Below are 24,942 nucleotides of genomic sequence, written 5' to 3'. Positions count from 1 at the left end.
CCTTGCTAAAGATAAATTTGTCCAAGCAAACCTTAGCATAATTAGTTATGTCTTCACTAAAAAAAAAATCTCTTAACTTTTTGGTTTAGAAGCCCTTCAGAAATTTACTCAAAATGTTTACAAAAATCAGGGATTTTTATTAATTGTGAAACAAAAATCTTTTACTTCCAACATATACATTGAGTCACTTCTGAACTTCTTTGATTTTTCACCAATAAAAGCAGTAGCCAGAAGAAAATTTCTTCTGGAAGAGCTAAAATAAAAACTTGGATGGGCTTACCATCATCTGATCACAGAATTTATCATTGAAAGAGTTTGGGAAAAGTCTAGTGACTGATGTCAGACGATTCACAACATTGAGGGTCAGACTCCGATAGTCTCCGAGCATCATCAGCAACGGCCTCATGTGGGTATGAATTTGATCAACTTCTATGGTAGCTCCTTCCAAGAACTGCAAGAGAGTGCACGACTAGGATACAGGTGGAGAGGGAAGTGACTTTTGTGCAAGTATCTTTCTTAAAATAGACTCAGTTAACTTGATTTTTCTTCTTTTATTTTGTTCTTTCGGAATGCAACAGTTCAAACAACAGCTATTGCTGGAAATATATTTAGAGACAAGATGGATTTGGGAAGCACTGAGGTATTTCTGACACACAGTAGCATATTCCATAAAATAATCAAGTAGGAGATCTTAATTACAGACAGATTGAAAAACTGCTACAGCTATAAATTAAATACTCAGCTGTGGACAAGCTACTTAGACCCTGCTACATTAAGAACTGCCTGTGAGTCTGGCTGAAGGCAATAGAGCAAATTTCTGGTTTACAATCTGCAAGCATCCTGAGCAACAGAAAAGGTCAAAAGAGTCTGGCTGCAAGCAGCCAGAGAGTATTTCCTGTCATAACCAAACATCCTGTGGGCATGAGTTTATCACAGGAAAAAAAACAACCAGACAAATCTGATGTATGGGTCAGAACACCCCTTATTTTCTCCCTGGTCCTTCTCAACCCAATTGTGTTGTTAACGAGCCACAAATAATAAGTACATTCCCTCTCATGACCAGAGTGACATGAAAAGACACCTGACCTCTGGCCAGTCAATGGCACAAACAAAAGCCAGGCACCAGTGTCACTGCAGTGACATTCCCTGTTCCCTGTCAGCCCATCTACACAGCATTACAAAGAGGCTGTAAGTCATTTCATTCGCTTTTTTCTTTTTCATTTAGAAGAACGGAATTAAAATCTCACTGAATCAGAATTGGGCACAGCTACTGAACAACCAGTCATGATGAAAGAATATTCTTTCCCTGTCCTTCCAGCTTTTTTACATGATAATGTAGCATCCACAGGACAGACAAGGCAGTGTCAGGCAAGGACACTAATTCTGACCTCACACAGAACAGCCATGGCCCTGTTCCTTAAGGTAACCATCACACTGGGATGCAGAGTCTAACTCTGCTGCATTGCTTTACTTTTCCAAAAACAACTATGGGGTCTCCACCACTTCTTTTAGGAACAAAGATGAAACAGGCCTGCACATCTGCAAAAGTGCTAGGAAGGACTGATGCTATTTAGAAAAGAAGAAACATTTACAGAGACCAGACTAACAGAAAGAGGGAAAGACTGGACAGAAAGACTGAAAGATTTACCATGGTTCTTATCCAACAGCTTACAATACTTAATTGCAACCTGGATAATTCTTTATTGCCAAGTTCAAATCCCAAACAAACACATCTGACACAAACTTTTATCAGCATCACTAACAAAAACTGAACAGAGCAACAATATTTCCTGTCGAGAACTTTCCCAAGAAGTTTTGTACCAAGGAAGTAAAGCAGAGAGAAGAATGGCCTCAAAAGGAATGTTGTTTTAATACAGTCACCTTTCTCATGCATGCTTCTCCTGCCTCCTGCAGCTCGTTATTTGTTGAATTCAGTGCCTTGAAAAGTGCAGCAATGATTTTCTCTCTTGACTGAGGCAAGTAATTGCAGGCAGCTAGAGCATCTGCAAATATCAAAGTAAATTTGTTCTCTTTGTTAACTCAATTTCAAAGGAGAGGAGAAAATAAACCCTAATTCTACACTGCTTCTCTTATAGTTTCTTTTTATGTCATCTCAAATTGCAGACAGCTAAAGTACTGTATGCATTGCCAAAAGCAACAGGCACCATGAAAGAGGAAAAGAATGAGAATTCTATTAACATTCTATAGTTTTCCTAATGCTTTATAACATAATTAATCTTAAAATATTTTGGGTTCCTTTCAGAAAACTAAATTCTAGTGATTAAGAAAGCAGCGATACCTTCCCATTATTCTCTCCATTAAACTGTAACCTCTGGAGAGCAGTCATCAGTCTGCCAGTGCTCAGGTTTTCTGCTGATCTCAGGAAGCAGACTGCCCATTGCTCACAAGGACACTTGACTGCATCAAATCTTGTTTAGGAGGTTTTACTTACTTAAGGCTGCAATTCGAAGAGGTACAAGTGATGGAAGACTTTTGTAGCAAGGTAGTTTCATTAGGGCAGTATCTTCAGCCTCACACAAATTCAGTAACTAGGAAAAAAAACCAATCATTTTAATATTGCTACTCACATTTGAAACACCACTATCTCACTCCCACCTTTACAGCCATTTTTTCATGGCTTTGTTTTCGTCTTAACTCAAAACCAGAGGATTTTCTGTATTGATAATTATATATACAGTTGGAGGGGGACAGCCTTGCCACCTGCATTTGCTTCTGAACCTATGTTTGGACAAGTCAGCTGGAAAATCAAGGGACAAGACAGTTTCTCTAAGTTAAATCTACACACAGGTTTTATATTCCATTTTACTCAAACTATTAGGGACTCAAAAACCTTAACCAACACTGCCTATGTTTGGTGGTACAACAATTTATGTAATTGATATACTGTGTAAAAAATAAGACCTAAATATGAAAGTCAGGGCTACGAGACCAGTACTGTAACACCAAAGCTCATTTAATATATTTCACACAGATTAGAATATTCTGTTTAGCTCAGAGCTATTATGCTGTAGGCAAACCAGACTTCACCTGATGTTTCAAAAGGTAAATTCTTACATTTCAGTGAAAGTTTAAAATGCACAAAGAAAAACATATTTTTTTAACAATGAAAGTACTACCACCATCATACAGAAATATCTACATTCAAAGATGAGAACACAAAAAGAAAGTACCTCTGTGTAAAAAACCTTGTGTTCCACAACATTGAGATCCATTGTAAACAATCGGGGCTGCAGGGTTGTGCAAAATGTATTTCCCTCCATCAGGCCAATCTGGGCATTTGCAGGTTGGTGCCGAAGTAAATGCTTTTTAGGAGGAACCATGTCCTGGAGAACCTACATGATGTAATTTAGATTACTGAATTAGCAGTCTGTTGAAATGACCCCAAAGACCCAGCCACTGGGAGGAAAGACAGCATTAGTCATGGCTGCAGGTTTGTATCCATTTGATATTGTGGCTCCAGACGTGTTTTGAGAAATAATTAAGCGAGAGGAAAAGTAATTCTCGGAATTACTTTGATTCACATCAGTTTGCAAAACAGTGTAGTAGCTGTAATTAATACATATTCTCTGTGAGCAGATCTATGATATTTAATAACTTCATACAACATTATGAACAACAAAGAAATTCATAGACTGAAGCATTTCGAACAGTGAAGAAACAAGACTATTTTAAAGCTTCTAAAACATCAGAAGAACTAAAAAGTTTGTGTAACTTTTTTCCATTACACTAACTTCTCACTTTCCTCATTAAACAGCTTTAGCAAAGTAAGATATCAATTAGGGAGCTTCTCAGTATAATCTGGTATGTTGTCATGGCCCTTAAGGCTTATGTACATTCAATTATCTTTCAGAGAACAAAACAATATCAGCTTTAAGGAGTGTCTAGCCAAAAGTTATTTCAACCAGCTTTGAACATTATAGTCTCTTTCTGGATAGGGACAGGCATAGCAATAATGCCACAGATTTAGAGGATAATAAAACTGAGTATCAAAATGCAGAACCTATATGGCCTAGCCTGTGTCTGATTGGTGGCAGGATGAGCAGCCCATAATTTAAGGAACTAAATCAACCTGAAGACACTATAAATACCGGCAGAGCCTGTATGAATCTCTACAGTGCTCCAGCCATTGTGTATTTCAGAACAACAAAACTTAGCAAATGACAAACACATGCCATCAAAGCACTAAGAACTTAATTCACTAGTGTGGAAAAATGTACTCAGAAAAGCATTTCTGCAAATCCAACCTGGAAAACAACTTTAGGCTCAGGTTCAGTAAGTATTTCTGCTTACCTCTTTATGTGGCTCCATGATGACTGTGACACTTTTGCCAGTGACCTGTGCAAGCACCTGCAAGGAATGCATGGCTTGTTTTCTCACAGTGGAGTTTGGAGAGGTTACTTCTCGAACAAGGTCATGTGTGACATGATGGAAAGACTTTTCCTGTGCTGCAAGGATTTCTTCTGTTTTTTCTTCATCTTTTAAAGGAGTTGCACATCTAATCAAAAGCTGTTCTAATGTGGTCTTTGCCATAGCGACTGCTCCATTGGAAACCTGGGGCATCAGAGATTATTTTTATCAGCTAAGTACAGAACAAAGATCACAAATCCACGCGTTACTCATCAACAAACTTAGAATTGGATTTTGATAAATCCTGTGATTTTGATTTATCCTGTGATTTTCATTTCCAGCTAAGCTTCGTGATTCTATGGTGACAGTGAATCTGTGGGTTTTTGTGATCTACATGTGGCCTGTCCATTTCTGCTCTGAAAGCAGCAAGTGTGATCCACAAAACTTCAGCAAAGTTATGTGGAAAAATCTGACCTCATTCCTAACTTCAGAACCTCGTTTGAGTGCAAATGACTAGACTTCACTACTAACTCTTACAGGTAAAATAAATTCTGAAGTTCAGCAAAATCAAGATTACTAAGAGTTCAATCTGTGTGAATTTAAGGCCAGAATTTTTCCCCATACTATTTGATAAAATTCATTCATTACATACCTCTCCAGTTAGGTCCATCATAACAAAGAGAAGTGCCTTCAGGAAAGTCTGCTGGTTCTGGAGGACCCAAATCAGTGGCAGCCGTTCCATAAGAAATTTAATGGACACGACACCTCCTAGTTTAGCATACCAAGCTTGTTCATAACAGCAAGCACATAAACGTTCCACAATGTACGAAAACAAGGGAAGCTGACAAGCCTGAAAACAAAGAAATGGATCAGTTTCCTTTTCTCAGGTTAGTTGTAGCCTCCAAAACTTCAGAAGCAAAATTACATTGGCTGAAACTTGATCATTTAAGTACATTTTTTAAAAACTTACCCTTTCCTTTGAACCCAAGATAATGCTTGCAACATCGAATATCACTGCTAGGGCCACCTCTCCTATTTTGCAGAGCTCCTTCTCCTCATATGCCATGCAGATTGCTATGGCATCAATAAGCACCAAGGGATCCATGCCTTTTGACCCATTTTCTTCACTGTGAAACATGGCTGTGCTAGGCTGGCTCCCAACCTGATAGCACTGCAGCAAGAAAGGACCTGTAATTTGTAACAGGGAAGAAAAGAGGGAGAAGGGGAAATAAAGACAAAACAATGGATATTTCAATATGAATAGTCTTTTAATTAGATTTTACTACTCCTTGGACTAGCTGATGGCAAAACCAGTAAACCCTGTGCCTATTTGCATATAAATGGATTGTAAGGCATCCTTCACACCTAGAAGAAAAAAAGATTACATCTACTTGAATATTTTCTTCTATGCACTAGATTATGCCTGCAAGATTTAATTAAAATGAAGAGTCATAAAAATTCAAGTTACATTAATGTGACAATGAAGAGTGATGTGCTTATAGTATGTCTTTTCCCAAATTACTTGTCATACAGCCCAAACAAAAAGTTTTCTTCATGGATTTAAGACACTGCAGTGCTCCAACATTCACTTAGTTCCTCTAAAGGTCCTTCAAAACCGCAAGTGGAAACAACCCAATTAAAGACCACCTGCAAGTAGTACTGTGAGTATTAAGTTACAAAAATCCCCTGGAACTATGTAAGCTGTTCCATGCTGCAGTTCTTTCACTGGCTGTAGCATTTAAAGAGTATTATTAGGTGATTGACTGTTTTTTAAAATTTGTTTAACAATTGCCACCATTTTACAGAACTAAAACGTAATTCAGCCACCAAACAAAAAACCAGTATAGCTACCAAGAAGCAACTGCAGTATTTTTTACTTTTTTAAACCAATTGCCATAAGTAAAAACACAAAGCTCTCCACGCCCCTCCCGGAAGCCCCAGGAGCTCTGTCCCCTGTCCTCACCACACTGCTGAGCCACGGCCACCATGGTGTAGTGGCGGATCAGACTGGCCACGAAGGGCAGGGCGCTGGGCCGCAGGTCCTTGATGACGGCCGACATGAAGGCCCCGGTCAGGGCCTGCTCGAAGGTCTTCCGAGCCGGAGTGTCCTGGGCCTTGTAGCGGTGAGAGATGATCACGCTGGGGATGGACTTCTCAGTGAAGCTGAAAGACAACGTTGTGCTCAACTGAACCCAAAGTGCAGTGCCCGCAGCTCAATCACAGCCCGTGTCAGGTACTTGATTGGAAATTTGCTCTCGGTATCTAACTCCTTCTCCACCTCCTGTTTTGCCCTCATTTTGATAGAGCTAGACCAGTTCACTCAGCCCGTATTAATTTTGTCAGCCACTGGTCTCCAGCATGATGGATAGCTCAATTTCATCAGGAACATTTAAAGCCAGTGGTTCAGAAGAAGCCACGTCCATACAATAATAGGTATACAGGCATCACACTGCAACTCAATAACAGAATGTCATTTTCAATATTTTGACATTTTTCTCTTTTTTAAAATGACATTTGATTTTAATCTTGAACGATTGAAACTATTTATCAAATCACTGCCCAACAAAACTTATTCATTGCAAAGCTATATTTATGTCAAGTCTAACAAGTCGAAACTGTGAAAGCTACTATGCTCTTTAGCTACACTTACTGTATTGCAAGAGTCAAAGTCAGCCCACACTTTTTGGGCAAAGACATCAAAGTTGTCTAAAAGCAATAAACTCAGTAAGTATCAATGACCAAAATTGCAAAAGAAGTAAGAAAAGCTTCAATAAAAAGCTCTCATACCAAGACAAACAGAGGTTGTGTGTGTGACTATGCTATAGCTTAGTCACTAAATGAAACTGAGTTTTCTCTTTCACTTTAGTAAAAGCTTCGATGTACATACAAAACGTAACAATCCAAATTAATCTTTAAAATACACTTAAGCACCAGAATATTCCAATTATTTAAATATATGAAACCACAATTAATCATATTGATCATACATAACAGATTACACACTGGCCTGTAATTAGGGGAAGAAGATTAAACTATGAAACATTAACACATCACTTGCATTAAAAAACTTGCTAACAAGATTCCTTTTCACCAGCAGGCAAAAACCCCATGAATTGCACAGACTAATCACTGTCTCTAACCTAGGTTGTTCCAAAGACACCACAACTTTTACATACACATTTACGTTTAAAGAATTGTCATACTTGGGATGTGCAAGAAGCTGGTATAATGCATGTTTGTTATCATCCAGGCTCATCATGGCTACCAGGAAGCACTTGATGACTTCCCACGCCTGCCTCCGGTAATAGGGCTCCGTGTTGGCGCTCTTCAGACAGTCCAGGGCGGTCTCGATTGCCTAGAATGGAAAAGAGAGAATCCAGACACTTCTTGTTCTTGGCATTTACCATAAGGTCATTAATCAAGGGAATGGTGTCATTAATATATATTAAAAGTAACTTTTAAAGCATGCACAGTTTGGAGTGCCCAAGCTAAGAAATGCAGAGAGAGCACAGTTTGAAACCACCATGGTGTTTTCTGTGCTTCTGTACGTGCTGAGTTTCATGGCAGATACATTTTACCTCCATGGTCAGAAAGCATTTCAAGTTATGAATGAGGTAAATCTTCAGTGTGTCTCTCTCCTTCCCAAAAAAAAAAATTTTCCTTGCCTTCCTTTCAGCAATAATTGCTGTGCCTAATCCCTTTATTCCTTATGTATACAATGCATTTATACCCATATATAAATGGTACCTTGCCATGCATGATGAAATGTACATGTAAGCAACTTCTGAACACTGTTCACTTAATGGAAATAGTACTCTTCCTTGTCAAGAAGATTTAATACATTCGAGAATAATTCAAATCAATCCTTTAAGATATGACGACAATTAAAAAGAGGGGCAGGTCTCTTTGGGAAATTTCTATTTTGTGTACATATATTTTTACAGAGAGAGATAAAAATACATAAAAGCACAACTGTCTAATTTCTATCCTTCTCCCACAAAAGAAAGGAAGAAATTAAAGATAAATAAGATAGGCATTAAGTAAAAAAAAAAAAAAAAAAAAAAGTAAAAATTGCTCAGGACTGCCTTGAAATAAGGAATTTCAGTACCTTATCAACTGCAAATAAAAATCTAACCATTCATGCCTAATAAGTTTATGCAGAAAAAGGCCCTGCTACAAAGTGGGCATTTTCCTTCCTTGGTATTTCCAATTACTTAACTAGTTGTCATCCTAAGTTTTTAATCACAGGATCTCAATGAAAAGAAAAATTAGTTTTACACAGACCACAGAAGTCCACCAGGGCACTAAACAAAACAAGGATTTCTTGTTTTCAATTTATTCCACTTTTTTTTTCTTTGTAATTTGACATTTCCTTTTCATAGATACAAAGTGTTCAGCAGATAACACACTCTTTCTTGGTCAATACCAAGCAGCTGAAGATTGCTTATTATCAATGTTAGATCCTTAAATCCTTAGGAAAACTTAGTTTGAATTAAACTAGCAGGACAGGTAAATGTCAGCAACTACAGTATTTACATGTATTCAATTCATCAGCTTCAGTACAGTGGAGAAATCAGTAAATCTGCATTTTAAGAATCACTTTTCCAAGCTATTTTTAAGCCTGATGGCTCTACAGAGCCAGAGAGCCAGCTGCCTGTGAAGAAAATTGCTTACTACATTCAGATCATATCTACTTATGAAAGTCTAATTGAAAAGGTAAGTATTAAAACTCTACAGACCAAATTATCTCCGAATCCAGCTTCACTCTCAGAGGAGATTAGATTGCTGTAATTAGCAAGAACTAAGCATTTGTGATACACCGTGGCTGCCAGATGAAAGCCAGTACAGTACAAAGTGGTTTTGCAGCACTAAGAAGTGCTGCTAGAGACCACAAACAAAACCACATCACTGGAGTCGTGAGAATAATCAGCACTGAAGAATTTCTACAGTAAATTTTTGGTACATTTCAAAAAGAAATAGGGACTTTTAGATGGGATTCCTGCACCTAACCTAAGCAATATACCAGAAGTTCCAATCTTATCCATTCTGTGAAAGCATTTATTTGGGCCAATTTAGCTCCCTATCCTATCACTTTGTAAGAGCAAACAGCATGCCTAAATCCACTTTTTGGGGGTGACACACAGCACAGTTTATAGGGGAAGTAAAGAAAGAACTGGCAGACAGATGTTTATAAAGCTGATTTCTCAGCACTGAAAGTAACTTAAGCCCTTACCTTTTCCATTGGGAGTTGAATGGATGCTTTACAGTCTGAAAATTCAATTGTAATACTGGGTCCTTGGATTTCTGTGACTACATATTGTAGTTTCTGTGATTCCTTCAGCATTTTCCTGTTACTTCCACCAAATTTCCCAAGCACACGATAAGCCACGTGGGAGATGCTGTCAGCAGGATTGCGCAGGGTTCGCCACAAAGCCTGGGGGTTAAGAGGTACAGGGGCAGACCAGTCTTACTTCAACATTTTACAAGTTGTAATGTAAAAAAAAAAGTAAAGGCAAACAATTATCCTTGTATTTGGATAACTGACCCTGCATAAGTTCCTTATCAAGGTTGAATACAAGCAGTCTCAGTTCACAACAGCCCAAGTGCTTTGTAACAAGGTTGTCCTAAATGCAGTTTTAGATTAGATTGCTGTCATCTTTGCTACACTGGAATGTAATTTCATGCTTATGATGAATATTAAACAACATTGTCAATTTAAAAAGCAGGCCAGTTAAGGCCGAACTGAATTAATCTCAGAGCTAGTTTTGAAATACAAAAAGCAAATGAAGTAAATAGAATATAACCATTGAACAAAGTATATAGAAGGAACAATTCATTCACTTCTAAATCTTCTGAGTTTTCAGCTCAACAGCACAACACCAACAATCCTTCTACACTCATGTCAGATTGGTATGGGTCTCACAACAGATTTTTCAAGTTTTTGTAACCAGAGCTTCACACAAATTTCTAATAATATTCAGCAAATCAATGACCCCTTGTGGTCTAACAGGAAACGACACGTTTACCTGCATGAGCTCAGCTCGAACTGGCTGAATGTGGTCGTACAGAAAGTCTGGCTGCAAGTTATCCACACACAGTTCCAGAGTTCTTAAGCCCTGGCTAACCAGGGTCTGGGATCCATTGAGAGCTGACACCAGCGGGTCCATCAGCATTGGCAGATAAGGCAGCAGCGAGCTCAGACGAACGGGCACTGTGAGGCAGAGCTCTACAAACAAGTCTTTCATGTGCTGTTTATGAAGGCCACTTTGTAACATATTTAGTCCTGAAAATTATGGGTAAGTTATGCACTCACAGGAAAAAGACAGTCCACAGTTTATTGTTAAAAATTGCTATTTCCTGAATTCAGAAGAACCTGATGTTTTTAAATTCTGTAGAGCTTACAGCTCCATAAATAATCAATTTACAAAATATAATACCATTCATTATTCTAACTTACATCTAAGAATTTCATGCAGTGGATGGTTTTTTGTCTACACACATATAGAAAAAAAAGCCTCTATGCATATTTTAAAGTTTAATGTTAGACTCAATAAGGCAGCATTTGAATATAGCGGATGAAAAAGAAAAAGAGATAATTTGACTCAAAACAGCCTTGTAACAATAAAAAATAATCTCATACAGAACAATTGTTTTTAAAGTATTTTGTCTCCTGAAAAGAAACATTCAGTGAGTTCAAGTACATTAATTGCCCCATACAGACTAAGCACATTCCCCAAGTGATTTTTCTCCCATAAAGATTTCACATATTCCATGAATCTACTGACATGAGTTTTACAAAATGATTTATCGATAACAGACACATTTGCTAACAATAAAAACTGTCCCTACAGCTAGATGGGAACCAGTCTACAGTCCTGGAATAGTTCTGATTAGCTTGCCCTTAGGTTTAAGTAGTTCTCCACATTTCCTTGCTCACCCTCAGTATTTCTGGAACACAGTTCTTGCAAGCATAAATGCTCAATTAATCAAACTGATTGTTATTTCCATTTCTTTTTGCAGTCTGGCACTACTTGAATTTCTATTTATCATGCCCTTGCAGGTGCACACACATGCCCTCAACTGCAGAGCAGCCAGAGCTTCACTGCCATGTTCTCCCCACAAAATCAGTGATGGCCTGGCAACGATGCTTTGCCTATTCACTTATCCCTCAAATGCTTTGTGCCAACAAAGTTACCCACAGCAAAAAAAACCCAAACAAGTAAAAGAAACAAACAAGAAAACCCCAACAGCCCCACAATGAAAAGAAAAACAAGCAGCAGAAATTGTGAAGCAGCCAAAACTATGGAGCCTGAAGCAGCTGATAGAAAATGAAAATAAGCACATTCAAGATATTTAAATCAATCGTTAAACTCAAAATCAGAAGCTACTTCTCAGGGGTAGGGCTTTGCTTTTGAGGGGTTTATAATTACACAACATAACTTTATTACTACTATTCACATAAAAAAATCAGAAGCTAGGGTGGGGAAAGAAGGTATTGTTCTACCTTGCAGTAAGTTTGGTAACAGCGGCAAGAATTCTTGGTATAACAGATCATGACTGCCTCCTCCAATAGATCTGAACAGTGCTCTGAGCAGCAGGAAATAGTTATAGGGCTCTTTGGCAGTCTGTGCAAGTTCCATAGAGCTGTTCACAATCTTGTGCAAATGTGGCTATAAAGAAAATAAAGCTTAAAGATTAATAAAATACCAATTTTATCATCATCATTGCACTGTACAAGAATTTAGCATGAGATTCTGCAAATCTGACACAAGAAAAATATTTCCTCTCACTTATCTGGGGACATGAAGCAGAAATCAGAGGTGTCAGAATGACAGAGAGGACACTTAACAATACTAATTCACCCCAATCTAATTTCACTACTAGTTCCTAATTTTTGTGAATGCTAAAATTTCATTTTGAAAGCAAACTCTTTCAAGTAAAAAAAGGTTATGGAACTGGTGGCCTTTCTAGAGCAGAGGACATGAATATCTCACAAGTATCAATAAAAATAGTTGATAAATGCAAGTATTCTCATGCACCAGAGACAAACAGTAACATGTCTGGATATTATTAACATCTTTCTACATTGCTATGCAAATGCTGCAAACAGCCTTCATCATTCAATTAAATTCTCTGCCCAAGGCCCCTATCATCCATCCTACAGAAACAAAAGAAAGTAACAGAAGCATGAAACTGTGAAGGTAGTAAATTACACTCTTTAAACTTCATCTCCAGCTTATACAATCCAAATGACCTTGATTCTGATGACAAACTGCAAAAATTAAAGCAAGATTATATGAATATTGCTTCATATTACTGTTAGTTTTCAAAGACTGTGGAAAATTGGTAATCCCTACTCTGTTCTGCACAGTTACCTGTATCAGAAATTTTATTTGCTATAAGGTACGAGGAAGGAAAATTAAGAGAAATTATGAGAGAACAATCAGTGTTCCATTAAAATCTTAATGTATTTTCTAGATACAGGCAGCTGCTGCTTTTATGAGGAAAGTGCACCCTTGCTACAAGCTCAGCATTTCTAAATTCACTGAATAATGAGATGATCTCATCAACATAAATAGATCCTTGGAATACACAATATGTTGTCAGTAGAAAAAATAGCATTCCTTAAGCCCAGCCTTTTCAAGAGCACAGAAAAATCTAACTCAAGAGGTACATGTCACTGAATATTACATGAGTAAACAAGATTCACCAACAACAAAAAAGTCATTTCAATCCAAGCAAAACTCTTAACATGGAAACAAAAGGGGAAAATATGTGAGAAGATATGCATCTTCTGACCATGAAGTTACATGGGCTTATGGCAATCACAGACCACAGCCGTTTATACTCAGAATTAGCACATCACTTCATAGTTTCAAATATGAAGCAAATATTCACAGAAACCATCTCTTATAAACAAGACAATGTACTTGGCACTAGGAAAAAATGTATCACAAATAGTGCTTCAAACATTAAATGACTCTCAAATGTTAGACAGTGTAAAACTCTTAAGAGTGCTGTTTTTAAACCAGACTTATTTTTAACACAAATGACCTTTACCTTCAGCATTTGTTCATTTTCAGCTGCAAATAGTGAAACTGAGCCAAAGACTAACTTGAACAGCTTGAGATACAGATTGGAGAGCTCCACATTAGAGCCCATTTCTGGCAGCCGATCCAGAAGATACTCCACCAAAATGGTTGCAAAGAGAGCAGAGGTAGTAGGGTTTGCCAAGAAAGAATTGGCAACAATCTATAAAAGGAAACCACAAAGAAGTTATTACTGCTGTAATAAAAAGAACAAAAGAATAAATGCACTATCCATTAAAAAAAAAAAAAGATTTCTTTTCCCACTTCCACTGCTGCCCAAGTGATTCTGTTTGTCCTCAGTGGAATACAACCATGTATTTAACTTACTGTTCAAGTTTTAAGTTTAAACAGATATTCTAGGACTTGCATTCTGTAAATTAGTAGAACATTAGCACAACCACCTGAAGAAAACAACAACTCCATAATGTCCAATACTTTTCAAGAATGAAGTCCATTCATATGTTCTAAACTGAAGTGTTCGTGTTTGTATTGCATCACTTAGTCTGGTAAGGTTTTTTCAAAATCCATCTTTAAATTATTTTCATAGACTATACAGACTGCTTCAAATCTCACATGCTAACTTCAATATTATGATTTAATATTCCACATCAGCCATATGTTCCTCAAGGCATTAAGCTCTTTCCTACATGCTGTTCATTATCAATTAAAGTAAACAGTAACATACCTGAAGAGCATAGTTTTTAGAGATCCTCTCCACCATGTAAGGAACAGTAGTTTGAAAGATTTCTTTAAAAGTTAAAGGGTTCATCATTGTGAACACACCAGCAAAATGCTCCAGAACTTCCTTTTCCTCTTTCATCCTGACTGTCTGACAGTTTGCTACTCGAACATATGTCTGTCCATTTCCTGCTATTTGCACCTGCAGCAATTGAGAAAACAGATACACTGGTTACAGAATTCGAGTAGCTTCTTCCCCCTTATTCTTAAAATACCTTTTGAAAGTAACTGAGATTTTATGGGTTTGACATGCAAGCCCCACACAACTAGAAGTTGGGCACAAGAGCCAACCATGACAAAAATACTAAAACTGAGTGTTTTCAGAACAGATTTTAAAACTATGAAGTTAGAAGTGGAAAAAGACAACAGGGAGATACCAGTGTATTTGTAAATTACTTAATACCCAATCAAACACTCATCACATACACTCATCAGTACTTTGTGTAACTACAGAAGATAAACACAGACATGAATGCTTCAAGTATTAGCTAAACTATCGCCTTCAAGGATAGATTTCCTTCACTATATGAAAGAATTATTTCTAGTCTGACTTGCCTGCATGAACAGACAAAAATGGCTCTTAAGAAAATAATCTGCTGCTTCCAAGTAGTAAGCACTTTGAAATTCACTTTTGAAATGCATTCTTCATATTGAGCATTTCTCAATAGTTGTGGTCCCAGTTAAAGACTTAGTGAAAATACACTGCATGTGTAATCTGTGGTGTAGCTGACAAATAAATCCTTATAAAAAGATCTAACAGTAACTGTATAAATAGAAGTGCTATGTGGGCAGGTTACATACCTGATAAATATCTAACGCTTGCATTGCATATTTCACCAGCTTTATATAGATTTGAGTCTCCTTAGGTTGCAACTGCTTATTAGGAATGAATTGTGCTTCTGAAAGAAGAACAAGATATTTAAGCATTAAAAATACTATTTGCTTTCATTCTAGAGCATTTTTTTCTGTAGAACTATGAGAGATAAATGTAATTAAATATGCAGTTTTACCACCAGGAGCTTTGCATGAGGTGATCCCCCACGTGATCGTCTTGACCCCACAGACCAAAGTTTTCACTAAGCTCCGGCAATCCGTGACCTGAAATGTCTGCTTGTCTTCTTTTTCTTTTTCCCCTTGTTTTTCAAACACAGGCACTGGTGTAGGGGCCACAGGAGTGGCTGGGGCAGGAGATGGGACAGGAACAGGGGCTGCATTTGCTGCTGTGGGCACTCCGGGTAACGCGGCTTCAGCTGCCCCGAGCTCGGACTGGGGCTTGCACTTCTTAAAAATGACAGAGAGCTGGTAGCGTGCTATGGTGTGGAATTTCAGAACAAACACCTAAGGCAAAGCAGGAGAAGCAAATCAAAGAGCAGGGAGGGGGAAAGAAAAGGAAAATAAGTTTCTTCTTCAAAAAGCATGCTAAATTTAATAGTACTAATACTTCAGTTCAGAATACTGAGATCAATAGAATTTACAGCTATTTCTGAAGTCATTCAAATGACAAACATTTTTAGTGTATCAATAAATTAGTTTGCCTTCTTTGAGCAACGGGTGCATCCTCAATTTTCAAAAATACAAAAAAAACCCCTCTGTATAAAGATCCTTAAAAAGGATCATTAGGTCTTCAAAGAGCAGATATTTCTAATTGTACAGATTGCATTGTGTTATGCCAAGGACCTGTGTGAAGATCCTCTTTCAGGGCTTAAAAAAAACCCACACCAAAAAGCACACCCATAACCAGAAGGCATTAAAAAATCCAATTCTTGCATACTATTATACAAGGAAAAAAGCTTATAACTAAAATTTAGAATAAAATTATTTTTAAAAAAACAAGCTACCCAAAACAGGCATTCAGTTTCCTGCTTTGAAACTAGCCACTGAATGAAGCTGAGTTGACAAAGCATCTCCACTACACTTGAGATATGATCCCAGCTGCAGAGCATTTTGAAGAGCCCTGAAGCATTAAAGTGAAATACAGGACACAGACTACATATGCTCGTTTCTGAAGAGAGGAGAAAGTAAAATGCGATTGACAACATACTGCAAAACAGGATATCCAAGCAATTACCAAATGCTTTAAACAAATCAATACCTCCAGCATCCTCATAAGGATGTCTCTACCATTTCCATTTTCCTGTTCACTTTTAGACCGGATACAGTCTACCAAATTTAGCAGAAGCTTGCAAGACATGGTCTGGATACTGCTTGGCAAGGATTCATCATCAATGTTCTTGGCAAACAGCTGGACAGCCAGGGAGAGGTCATTGAGTGGCAGATGCTGCCGGACGTGATGCACCAGGTCTGCCAGGGTGCTGTATGCAAGGGGTCTACAGCCAAAACAAGCAATGATGAAAACACATGGAGCACAACTAAAAATGTTGTTAATTGGACTTAACTGCCTGGAAATACTTCCAAATTTCTCAAAGTAAGTTTTCTATTTTCATATGCAAACCCAGAGTTCACAAGGCTTTTTTGGTTACACAAGAGAATTTTAACGTGTACAACCTAACCAACGATGCACCAATCTATCCCACAACTCTGGTGTTGCCTCTTTGACCTTTCTTCCCCCCACTGGAGAACACCCCACCACATATTTTTATCTACATGCGGTTAACATCCATGTTAGCCACCTTTTGAGCAGTGTTGGTAATCTGTTTCATAATTAGTCATAAATGATCCATGATTTCAAAAGCAGTTATGAAAATTGGTAAATTTCAAAAATCATTTCTTTTCAAATACCAGGTAAAGAATCTAGCAGAGCAAATACTTCTAAATCTAATACATGCTGTCAATAAGGCACACTTGATACTTAAACAAAAGGAAGCAATTCTCCTAGTTCAGATACTAATTTGATCAGCAAGCTCACCTAAAATCTAGGTTATTGAAAACATAGAAAGTTAAGTATTCTCTCCATTTACTTTTTCAATTGCAAACAAGTAAGTTTTAAGGTATTCATTGACAAAAAGTTTCTATCTCATTCAGATTTTACACTGGACATAAGATATAGGGTGTTTCATAAAATATTGGGCAGATACTGAGTTGGTTTCTCTGTGATCACCGTTTTGGTTGCCCTCTACAATTCAAAAAACTGAAATAATCTTCATTCACCCATTTTTCTTATTTTGCCCTACACTCACATTACCATGCTGTGCCATCAAAGTGTTAAACAAAAGTCACCATTCCAGCAGCAGAATCTCTGCCAATAAAACAATCTAGTAAAATTAATTATTTGAAGCAAAGGTTTAGGACCCTATACAGAAGCTGTAAATATTAATAATTTTCCAACTAAGCAGCACTGGCAGGCACTCAGATCATTACTCCAAACTTTCTCATACCTCAGTGTCTCCCGGGCAGTGTATCCAGAGCCAATCAGTATAGATTCATCAAACAGCTTGTCCATGCACGGAATAAATTCTGTAATTTAAAACAACAGAAAAATGAAAAAGCCATACTCAATGATTGGCAAAGGAAATAATCAAAATAAAACAGTTAAGCATTAAACCACTTAATTTAGGTATTTAAACCTAAAGTTAGAAAGTGATTCTATCCCAAAATTAATTTCTGAAGCTTATAAAAGGCAGTGCCATTTACAAGGAAGCTTTCAAACAACCTCTTGTGACTGTCTACTCCACTGACACTTGCCCCTTGAGTAACACTGCAGTACCCAGTCAGAGCCAGTTATATTTGCAAAGAAAAAAAAAAATGCTCACATTATTTTCAACTTCTAAAAACTAACTTTCTCTATATAATTAATGAGTTACTGGAAATGTGAAGTTGAGCAACCCTGCACACAACAATTCTGTTTGGCCTGGCCTCTTGTGATAGTCCAATATAAGTAAGTAATATGCCTCTTAAATTGACAGAAATAGCTGAGCTCTTCCCAGTTTTCAGGTACATTCATAAAAAGTGCTACATACGGCTCCTCAGGTCTGTTGTCAGGATGTGCTTAGCAGCAATCAGGAGCTCCTTCCTGAGGTGTGCTGTTTCAGCTGGACAATTGGAGAGCAGCTGCAACATTCCTTTTACCATTTGCTGAGAATATTTAGCCACTAATTCCTACAACAAAGAAAGAATAACATGAGTACAACTATTATGACATTCTATTCTTAATGTTTGGGTTACAGCTGCAAAATAGCACTCCATTAAAATTCACTTGTTTATCTTCCAAAATCTACTCCTAAAACTAAAATACAATAGTGATTCCATAAATGCCCAGGGAGGGGGAATGGCACATTTCCACTTTGTATTCACATGAGAATACTTCTGAAAGGATAACCAAGTACAGCCCCACCTTCAGATATTCTACACAAGCGCTCCCATCTCCAATCCCTGATGCACTGCAGTCATGCAGATCACTTGCCTGCCATAAAGCAGCTAGGAACTTGATGCATTAAGTAACAAAGTAATAAAAATGCATCCTACCTGGTAAATTCTGATGATGTAAGCCAAAAAAGACAATGTTTTAATCTGAGCTGCGATAAAATCAGCATACAATTCCTTGTTATAAAGTTTATGTTGTCTGAAATTAAATTGAACAGTAGTTATGATTCTGTTCCTCTTAATACCTTCACTCAGAAAATTCAGTGAAGCTTCAAATCACATCATCTTGTAGTGAGGTTCTTGCTTCTTAAAGGAATATAATCCCTATGGAAGAGCCCATTTTCAACAAGCCCTCTGCCATTCCAATTCCCAGCAGCACCTTTCTACGGAAAGGCAACCCAATACAAAGCATCAAACATTTGGCTCAGTTCCCCTAACTGGGGCCATTTTTTCTCCAAGCAGTATTCCCTCCCACAGACTTGTCTGTCTCTCTCAAGCTTCAACCACTTAATTAGATCATCCAGGCAAGACAGGGAAAGGCAGAGATCTTGCTCCCACTGCCCTGCTCAGAACCACTTGCTGCTCTTCAGAAACATCCCTCTCTGAGGCAGAAAAAGCATGTGCCACACCACAAGGCTTCATGTAAGCTATACCTTGGAAGAGCAAAAATATATAATTGATGGCATGGCAAAGATTAAACAACAGCATGTGTCCAAGCTCCCAAGGTCCCCACCACGGTCTGTGGCAATATGGGGTTTTGTCAGAAACTGTTTTAAAAAAACTCATTATCAAATAATAAACTGGGACCTACTGCACAACTATGGACTTTATCAATGGCATATAATGCCAATTACTTCACATACAGAACCTTGACAATTTTTAGTCAAATAATCTTTGCTACTTTTGAGATGCAGTAAGACTAGAATGACAAATCACAAGATAGAAGACAAAAATATTTTGAGTAATATTGCATGACAGATTTAAGTAATTTATCCCTAATATAATCAAAATACTGTTAAATGCTCTTACCTTGCTTGAGTAGACACTTGTATTATAATAGTGTTCATAATCAAGGGCACAAATTCAGCTACTACATTATGAATGTTCAGTTTGTAGAGCTTAAAAAAAAAATAAAGTATTATTAGAGAAATTCACAAGTCACACTTGCAGTCAACTTACTGGAGAGCTAATCAGAAAAAAATTAAGACATCTCACCAGCTTATTTTTAGATGATATTTTACTTTCAAAAGTATATCACATTCATTTTTACTAATATGTTAACCAACAGAAGTGACACAAGCCATTCAGTAATGAAGTATTTACATGCAGAATACTGAAGTGTACTAACCTGATACATGAGAACAACAATAATAGGTAGCTCAGCCAAGACCTTTAGTGACAAAGATCCTCTGGGAATTATTGAATGCTGAAAGAAAGAACACATGCTTTATAAACAGTTTAATTATCAATTCAAAAGAGTATGTAAAACACAGTTTTACAGAAACTGCTCATTTTAGTAGTACTATACTTACTAATAATATTTTTAAAACACAAAAGCATTGGGTATTATATTAAATAAAAATCCTGTAATTACAGCTGCATAGAAAATGTCTGGAAAGTTTCAATTGGCTTCTGCAGAAAAGTTTTGATAACAAAAACAAGCAAAAAGAAAGTCTGTTATTTTTGCCTGGCCTTATGATCTGCAGTCCTGTGCTCCAGGCAGTTCCCCAGTTCAGAGCACTCAGAACACCCACCGTTCTCGTTTCGCTGTCTTCTCGCTCAGGGTTCACCTTCACCACAATGGTTGTAATCATGCCAACCATTTCAGGAGTGGGAACGGTGTTCTCTGGAATCACCTGAGGGTTCTCAAAATACCGATTCTACAAGGAAAGAGCAGAGGAAAAATATCATAATGCCATTCATAGTCGAAAGGCCATCCCTCTCCTTAGAGCTCCTCCATATAATTTTCCCCCAGAGCAGTTCACTCCTCTCTGCATGTGATGTTTGCACTGCAGCATCTGCCTGGACCAGACACACACCCTGCAACCTTTCCCACTGGAACAAGAAGCAGAAAAGCTCCCCTAGCCAAGGCGGTTCTCCTGCTAAAGGAAAACATCCCAAGAGTTACTCTGTATCAGGGATGGAGGATCAGACAAGAGCTGCCTTCATGACCTCACCCTTCCCTCAGAAACGAGACACATTTGGCTACAAGGAGACAACTGCAGCCAATCTCACCCTGCTTCAGTACTTAAACTCACCTCGATTTTCTCATACCAGTAATAGTGTGCCACAAACAGAAGGTTTTCCAAACCAAAATCTAAATGTCTCCATTTTTAGACATAGTTTTGATAGATTCACTAAAACTGTATTTACTTTGTGTCACTAGATACAAAATAATTATGTTAATATCTTTTAGAGAAAGAAATAAAAACTAGTTTTCGGACTATAGCAAGGGCAATTTAACAAGTAAAAAGCTTACCACTACTTTTGGAAGTTCCTTGTAAATCTGTTTCACAAAGTCCAAAAAATGATGAATCTAGGGAGGAAGAAGTCAGTTACCATAAACAAATTTTTAAAGAAAAAATTTTACATCACAATTTTAGAATCTCTGTATTAAGAGTACCAATACATAAAATCTCTAATCACCAACATTTTTCATGATAACTGAAAATAATCTGAAAGTGTTCTTCTATCTCCTTCTGCTCTGTCAGTATTAATTCAAATTTCTCTTGGAAAGAATCTAACCTACCTATCATCTCTACATAGTTCCAATACAGTATTGTTAGGTATAATTACTATGAATCAACTAAGTCTTTCCAAGCAAAAATCAAGGCAAAAATGCAACAGAATAACAATGCAAACTTCCAAATCCCCCTTGATGAGTCACAGGAGAGAAGAGGGGAGAGGGGAAAGGGGAAAGTCAATCATAGTAAATTCCTTTTTCAGGATTTTCTATTACAAACTAAAAAGGCATCAATTCTCTTCCTTTGTGTGGGAATTTTATTCCTTAAACTGATCATATTGTTCATAAACATTTAAACCAAGTATAACTAAGCTTAAACAGTTTGGTTTTTTCCCCAGGAGTGCTAGCATTATGCAATCCTCTTTTAAAAAATTAAATATATGGTTACCACAACAGGTCAGGCAACATAAAAGGACAGCAGCAAAACAAATCAATCAACCCACTTGAACAAAACAGCAATTCTGAAGAGCATGGCAGTAAGTTTTATACCATCTAACAAGAGTTATGACCTACTTCTTGAGTGATTGCTGGTCGGAACTGTTTGTGCAATTCAATAATTATTCTTAAGCAAATCAGTACATTTTCTTCATTCTCTGTCTGGAAAAAAAAAAAAGAGACTTTTTAGTGAGCCCACTGCTGAATTCTTCAACTACTCAGTGGGTACTTCAAAACCCTGTAAAATGATACTCTTCTCAACAATCTACAGTGCCCCATCAATGGATTTGCATGAGCAAGATGTCTTTCCTTGGGTACCTTGCAGTCCTAGATTACGTCTGAAATTAAAGCCACCCCTATGGGAATAAAACCCAGACATTTCAACCACTCTGTACTGTCAGATCTGTTCCCATTGCCCCTCAAACAGAGACCCCCACGTGAGCTTCAAAGGGCAGTGTTGTGAATTCCCAGACAGAAAACAAACTCCAAGAATAAGCTATCTGCCAGAAAACGTTGCTCAGCATGAGATCAGTACCCTGCATTTGTAAAATCCAAGTTTCTAAAGGGCAGAACAGAACCTGCAGAAAACCTGTAGGTGGTAAGAGAGGACATGGGTTAAGCTTAAACAGAACGCCCAGCACCAGCAGCACAGCTATGGAAAAATCCTACCCCCAGCAAATTTTGGAGATGAAGTAGAGGAAAATATTTCTGAAAATTTGACAGAGTTTTAAGAGGAAGGAAAAAATACCTCTAGGAATCTAAACATCACAGACAGGATATTTTTGGTATGAAGACGAAGATGTTCATTTGTTGGTATTCTGTGAATTATTTCAAGCACCAGCTTCCGGAGTTGCTGTAAAAAAAAAAAGAAAGGAAAAATAAAGATATGGCAGAACTTTTTGGAAAATCCACAAAACCCAACAATTGGTTGCAGCATCTCTTTCAGCTTAATAATTCTGCATGTTAAAATAGAAAAAAAAAATTTATTTCATGTAGACATAGGCTTGTATACAAAGACATAATCCTTCCTACTACTCACCTAAGTGAATAAGGCAAATTGATCAAATTTACCATTGAAAAATCAGACTTTTTTTAAGGAATGCAATTTTAAGTATTTAATGACAAAGAATCAACTTTTGCCTTTCATTCCTAACCTTCAGTAAAGTCAGTAGTTTGTAACAATGTGAAGTATCTCAGCAAGAAAGCCAATTCCGTTGCACCTAGTTTTCCTCCTTTTTCTCCAAAGCCCAGATTTGCAAAGTTTATGAGTAACTTACTTAGGACTTTTTCAATTCCACTCCAAATGACAGATCTATTTTTAACAAGTCTTACATCAGTTCATTAGATTAATCAAGGACTTCACTGCAAAAAGGCAGGAGATGCTCCACACAGTTTACCTGTGCTGGCTTCTCCTGCAGAAACTGAACTTCCCCATCCTGTAGAAAGGTGAGAAACCGAGGGATGATGTGTTCCAGGAATGTTGAATATTGAGGGGATGATGTCACATTCTAATTAAGAACAAAAAATGGGGAGATATAAAACAGACATCACGCAGATTATATTCAGTTACATTCAAAGCCACTATTAAACATTTTCAGTGAATTTTGAATAGATTCAGTGACTAAGTATCTGCTGACACACTACAGAACCAAATGAGTTCCAAGAGAACATTAGCAAAACAAATACTGAGCAAGTTCTTCCCTACTGAAGACAAGAGCAATGAGAATCAACTAAGCCTTCAGATTCTAAACAGATCACCAGACTAAGCTGTTAAAACTACTTTTTTAGTCAGATAAATTGTTTTAGAGATGGCAGGTCAGCTTGAACAGATAAAAAACTCCACAAGAATGTTTTTTAGTCTTCTATAACTTCAAAACAGGTACATAACAACTAAGCATTCAACTGAAGTATAATTTCTGCTAACACAAGGTTGGGGTAACTCGTGTTTCACATTTTCTCTGCTGCTCATCTAACATGATGGTCCATCACCATGCAAAAGATGTCACTGGAGACATCTCCACCCCTGATGTCAGATTCTGCATCTGACAACTTCTCTCTCACTTCCACACCATGGAATACTCAGAAGAATCAGGAGGGCCTCTGCTTTACAAGGGCACAATACACATTTGAACTAAATAAAAGAAACCTTTAAATACAGACATTTCATAGCATTCAAAAAAATAGAAGAAAAAAACTCTTACTCCACTTTTATTTAAATGCTTAATGAAGAAATATTAGGCAATGAAAGCTCTTTAAGTCCAAACGTAATTCTTCAACAACCTGGCTAATTCCTAAATAGGAACCTAAAATCAATGACTTATAACCATATAAATCATAAGTCACGGGACACTACTATTAATCTTTTAACTGCTTAACATCAGAAGTTCTATTAATATACATTAAGCACATGAAAGGCTGCCACTGCAGAAAGTTAGGGAGGGTTTTGTTGTTTGGGGTTGTTTTCTTTTTATTTACCTCAAAATTCTCACTGACTTCTTGCATCATTTTCAACTTGGTTTCATCAGCTGAAAATGGAAATTCAAGCAAAGAAAATGTGAGTGTAAAACTAGGTCATGAAGGAAAACACCAGGCTCATTGATCAAAGAAGCAATCAGATCTTATCAGTTTAGCTATCACTGCCCAGTTATAAGACACACAGTTCTCTCACACAACAACCACACCACTGCACACACACAAAGCTCACTCACTTTGGCTCACGCAAGTGTTTCTCATCATTTTGCTTCTTCAAAAATCAAAACCCAAACAAATTCCAAAGTGAATTCGACAGACTTCACTGCCTCATTTATCAATTGCCTGAACAAGTCCGAAACGCTTGTGAAACAAACTGCTGAAGAGCTGTAATTTTCAGTAAGAAAAAAGTCTCTTACGTGTATTGACATCTGTAAGAGCAGCCACAAACTGAAGGTATTTTTTCATCAAAGTGGTTTGGTCCACCACCGTAGGCCCTTGTGCTGAAACAAATGCCATCTTGGAGGAGGAAAGATCAGCTTTCAGTACATCAAGACCAACACACCTACAAAAGAATACAGAAGTATTTATTAGTTTACGTGGCTTGTTAACAGCAGCTATCCCACCACCTACATCCGTTCTTCTGACATATTGAAGAGGACCCCCTTTTCCAAAAACCGCAGCTGTCACATTTACTTAGGCTTACAAATATAACACCAAGCATGTACAGCACTCGCTGCGACAGGACTGCACTAATAGATAAAAGGGGTTATTGGGCTC

The 24,942-nt window shown here is 37.5% G+C and overlaps 1 protein-coding gene across 2 annotated transcripts in view; it reads right to left on the bottom strand.

The window, feature by feature from the left end:
* The window catches only part of LOC104685044 (transformation/transcription domain associated protein), a 77,861-nt gene that overhangs the window by 52,135 nt on the left and 784 nt on the right, over nt 1-24,942 (bottom strand). For both annotated transcript variants that reach the window (XM_039560137.1, XM_039560138.1), the window contains 29 exons: nt 24,582-24,727; nt 24,169-24,218; nt 23,091-23,201; nt 22,442-22,546; nt 21,772-21,855; nt 20,995-21,051; nt 20,270-20,395; nt 19,864-19,941; nt 19,545-19,633; nt 18,618-18,714; nt 18,113-18,251; nt 17,531-17,609; nt 16,288-16,522; nt 15,206-15,533; nt 14,997-15,094; nt 14,143-14,337; nt 13,429-13,620; nt 11,873-12,038; nt 10,395-10,651; nt 9,602-9,802; nt 7,572-7,723; nt 6,332-6,531; nt 5,339-5,556; nt 5,021-5,218; nt 4,312-4,572; nt 3,192-3,353; nt 2,453-2,549; nt 1,882-2,003; nt 281-451 (listed from right to left, as the gene is read on the bottom strand). In XM_039560137.1, coding sequence (XP_039416071.1) covers nt 281-451; nt 1,882-2,003; nt 2,453-2,549; nt 3,192-3,353; nt 4,312-4,572; nt 5,021-5,218; nt 5,339-5,556; nt 6,332-6,531; nt 7,572-7,723; nt 9,602-9,802; nt 10,395-10,651; nt 11,873-12,038; nt 13,429-13,620; nt 14,143-14,337; nt 14,997-15,094; nt 15,206-15,533; nt 16,288-16,522; nt 17,531-17,609; nt 18,113-18,251; nt 18,618-18,714; nt 19,545-19,633; nt 19,864-19,941; nt 20,270-20,395; nt 20,995-21,051; nt 21,772-21,855; nt 22,442-22,546; nt 23,091-23,201; nt 24,169-24,218; nt 24,582-24,681 — 4,368 coding nt within the window. In that variant the 5' untranslated portion in view covers nt 24,682-24,727. The remainder of the gene's footprint in view (nt 1-280; nt 452-1,881; nt 2,004-2,452; nt 2,550-3,191; nt 3,354-4,311; nt 4,573-5,020; nt 5,219-5,338; nt 5,557-6,331; nt 6,532-7,571; nt 7,724-9,601; nt 9,803-10,394; nt 10,652-11,872; nt 12,039-13,428; nt 13,621-14,142; nt 14,338-14,996; nt 15,095-15,205; nt 15,534-16,287; nt 16,523-17,530; nt 17,610-18,112; nt 18,252-18,617; nt 18,715-19,544; nt 19,634-19,863; nt 19,942-20,269; nt 20,396-20,994; nt 21,052-21,771; nt 21,856-22,441; nt 22,547-23,090; nt 23,202-24,168; nt 24,219-24,581; nt 24,728-24,942) is intronic.

The sequence above is a fragment of the Corvus cornix genome, chromosome 14 (genome assembly GCF_000738735.6).
Source record: "Corvus cornix cornix isolate S_Up_H32 chromosome 14, ASM73873v5, whole genome shotgun sequence".
Classification (NCBI taxonomy): domain Eukaryota; kingdom Metazoa; phylum Chordata; class Aves; order Passeriformes; family Corvidae; genus Corvus; species Corvus cornix.
This window is presented reverse-complemented; position numbering and strand designations above follow the sequence as displayed.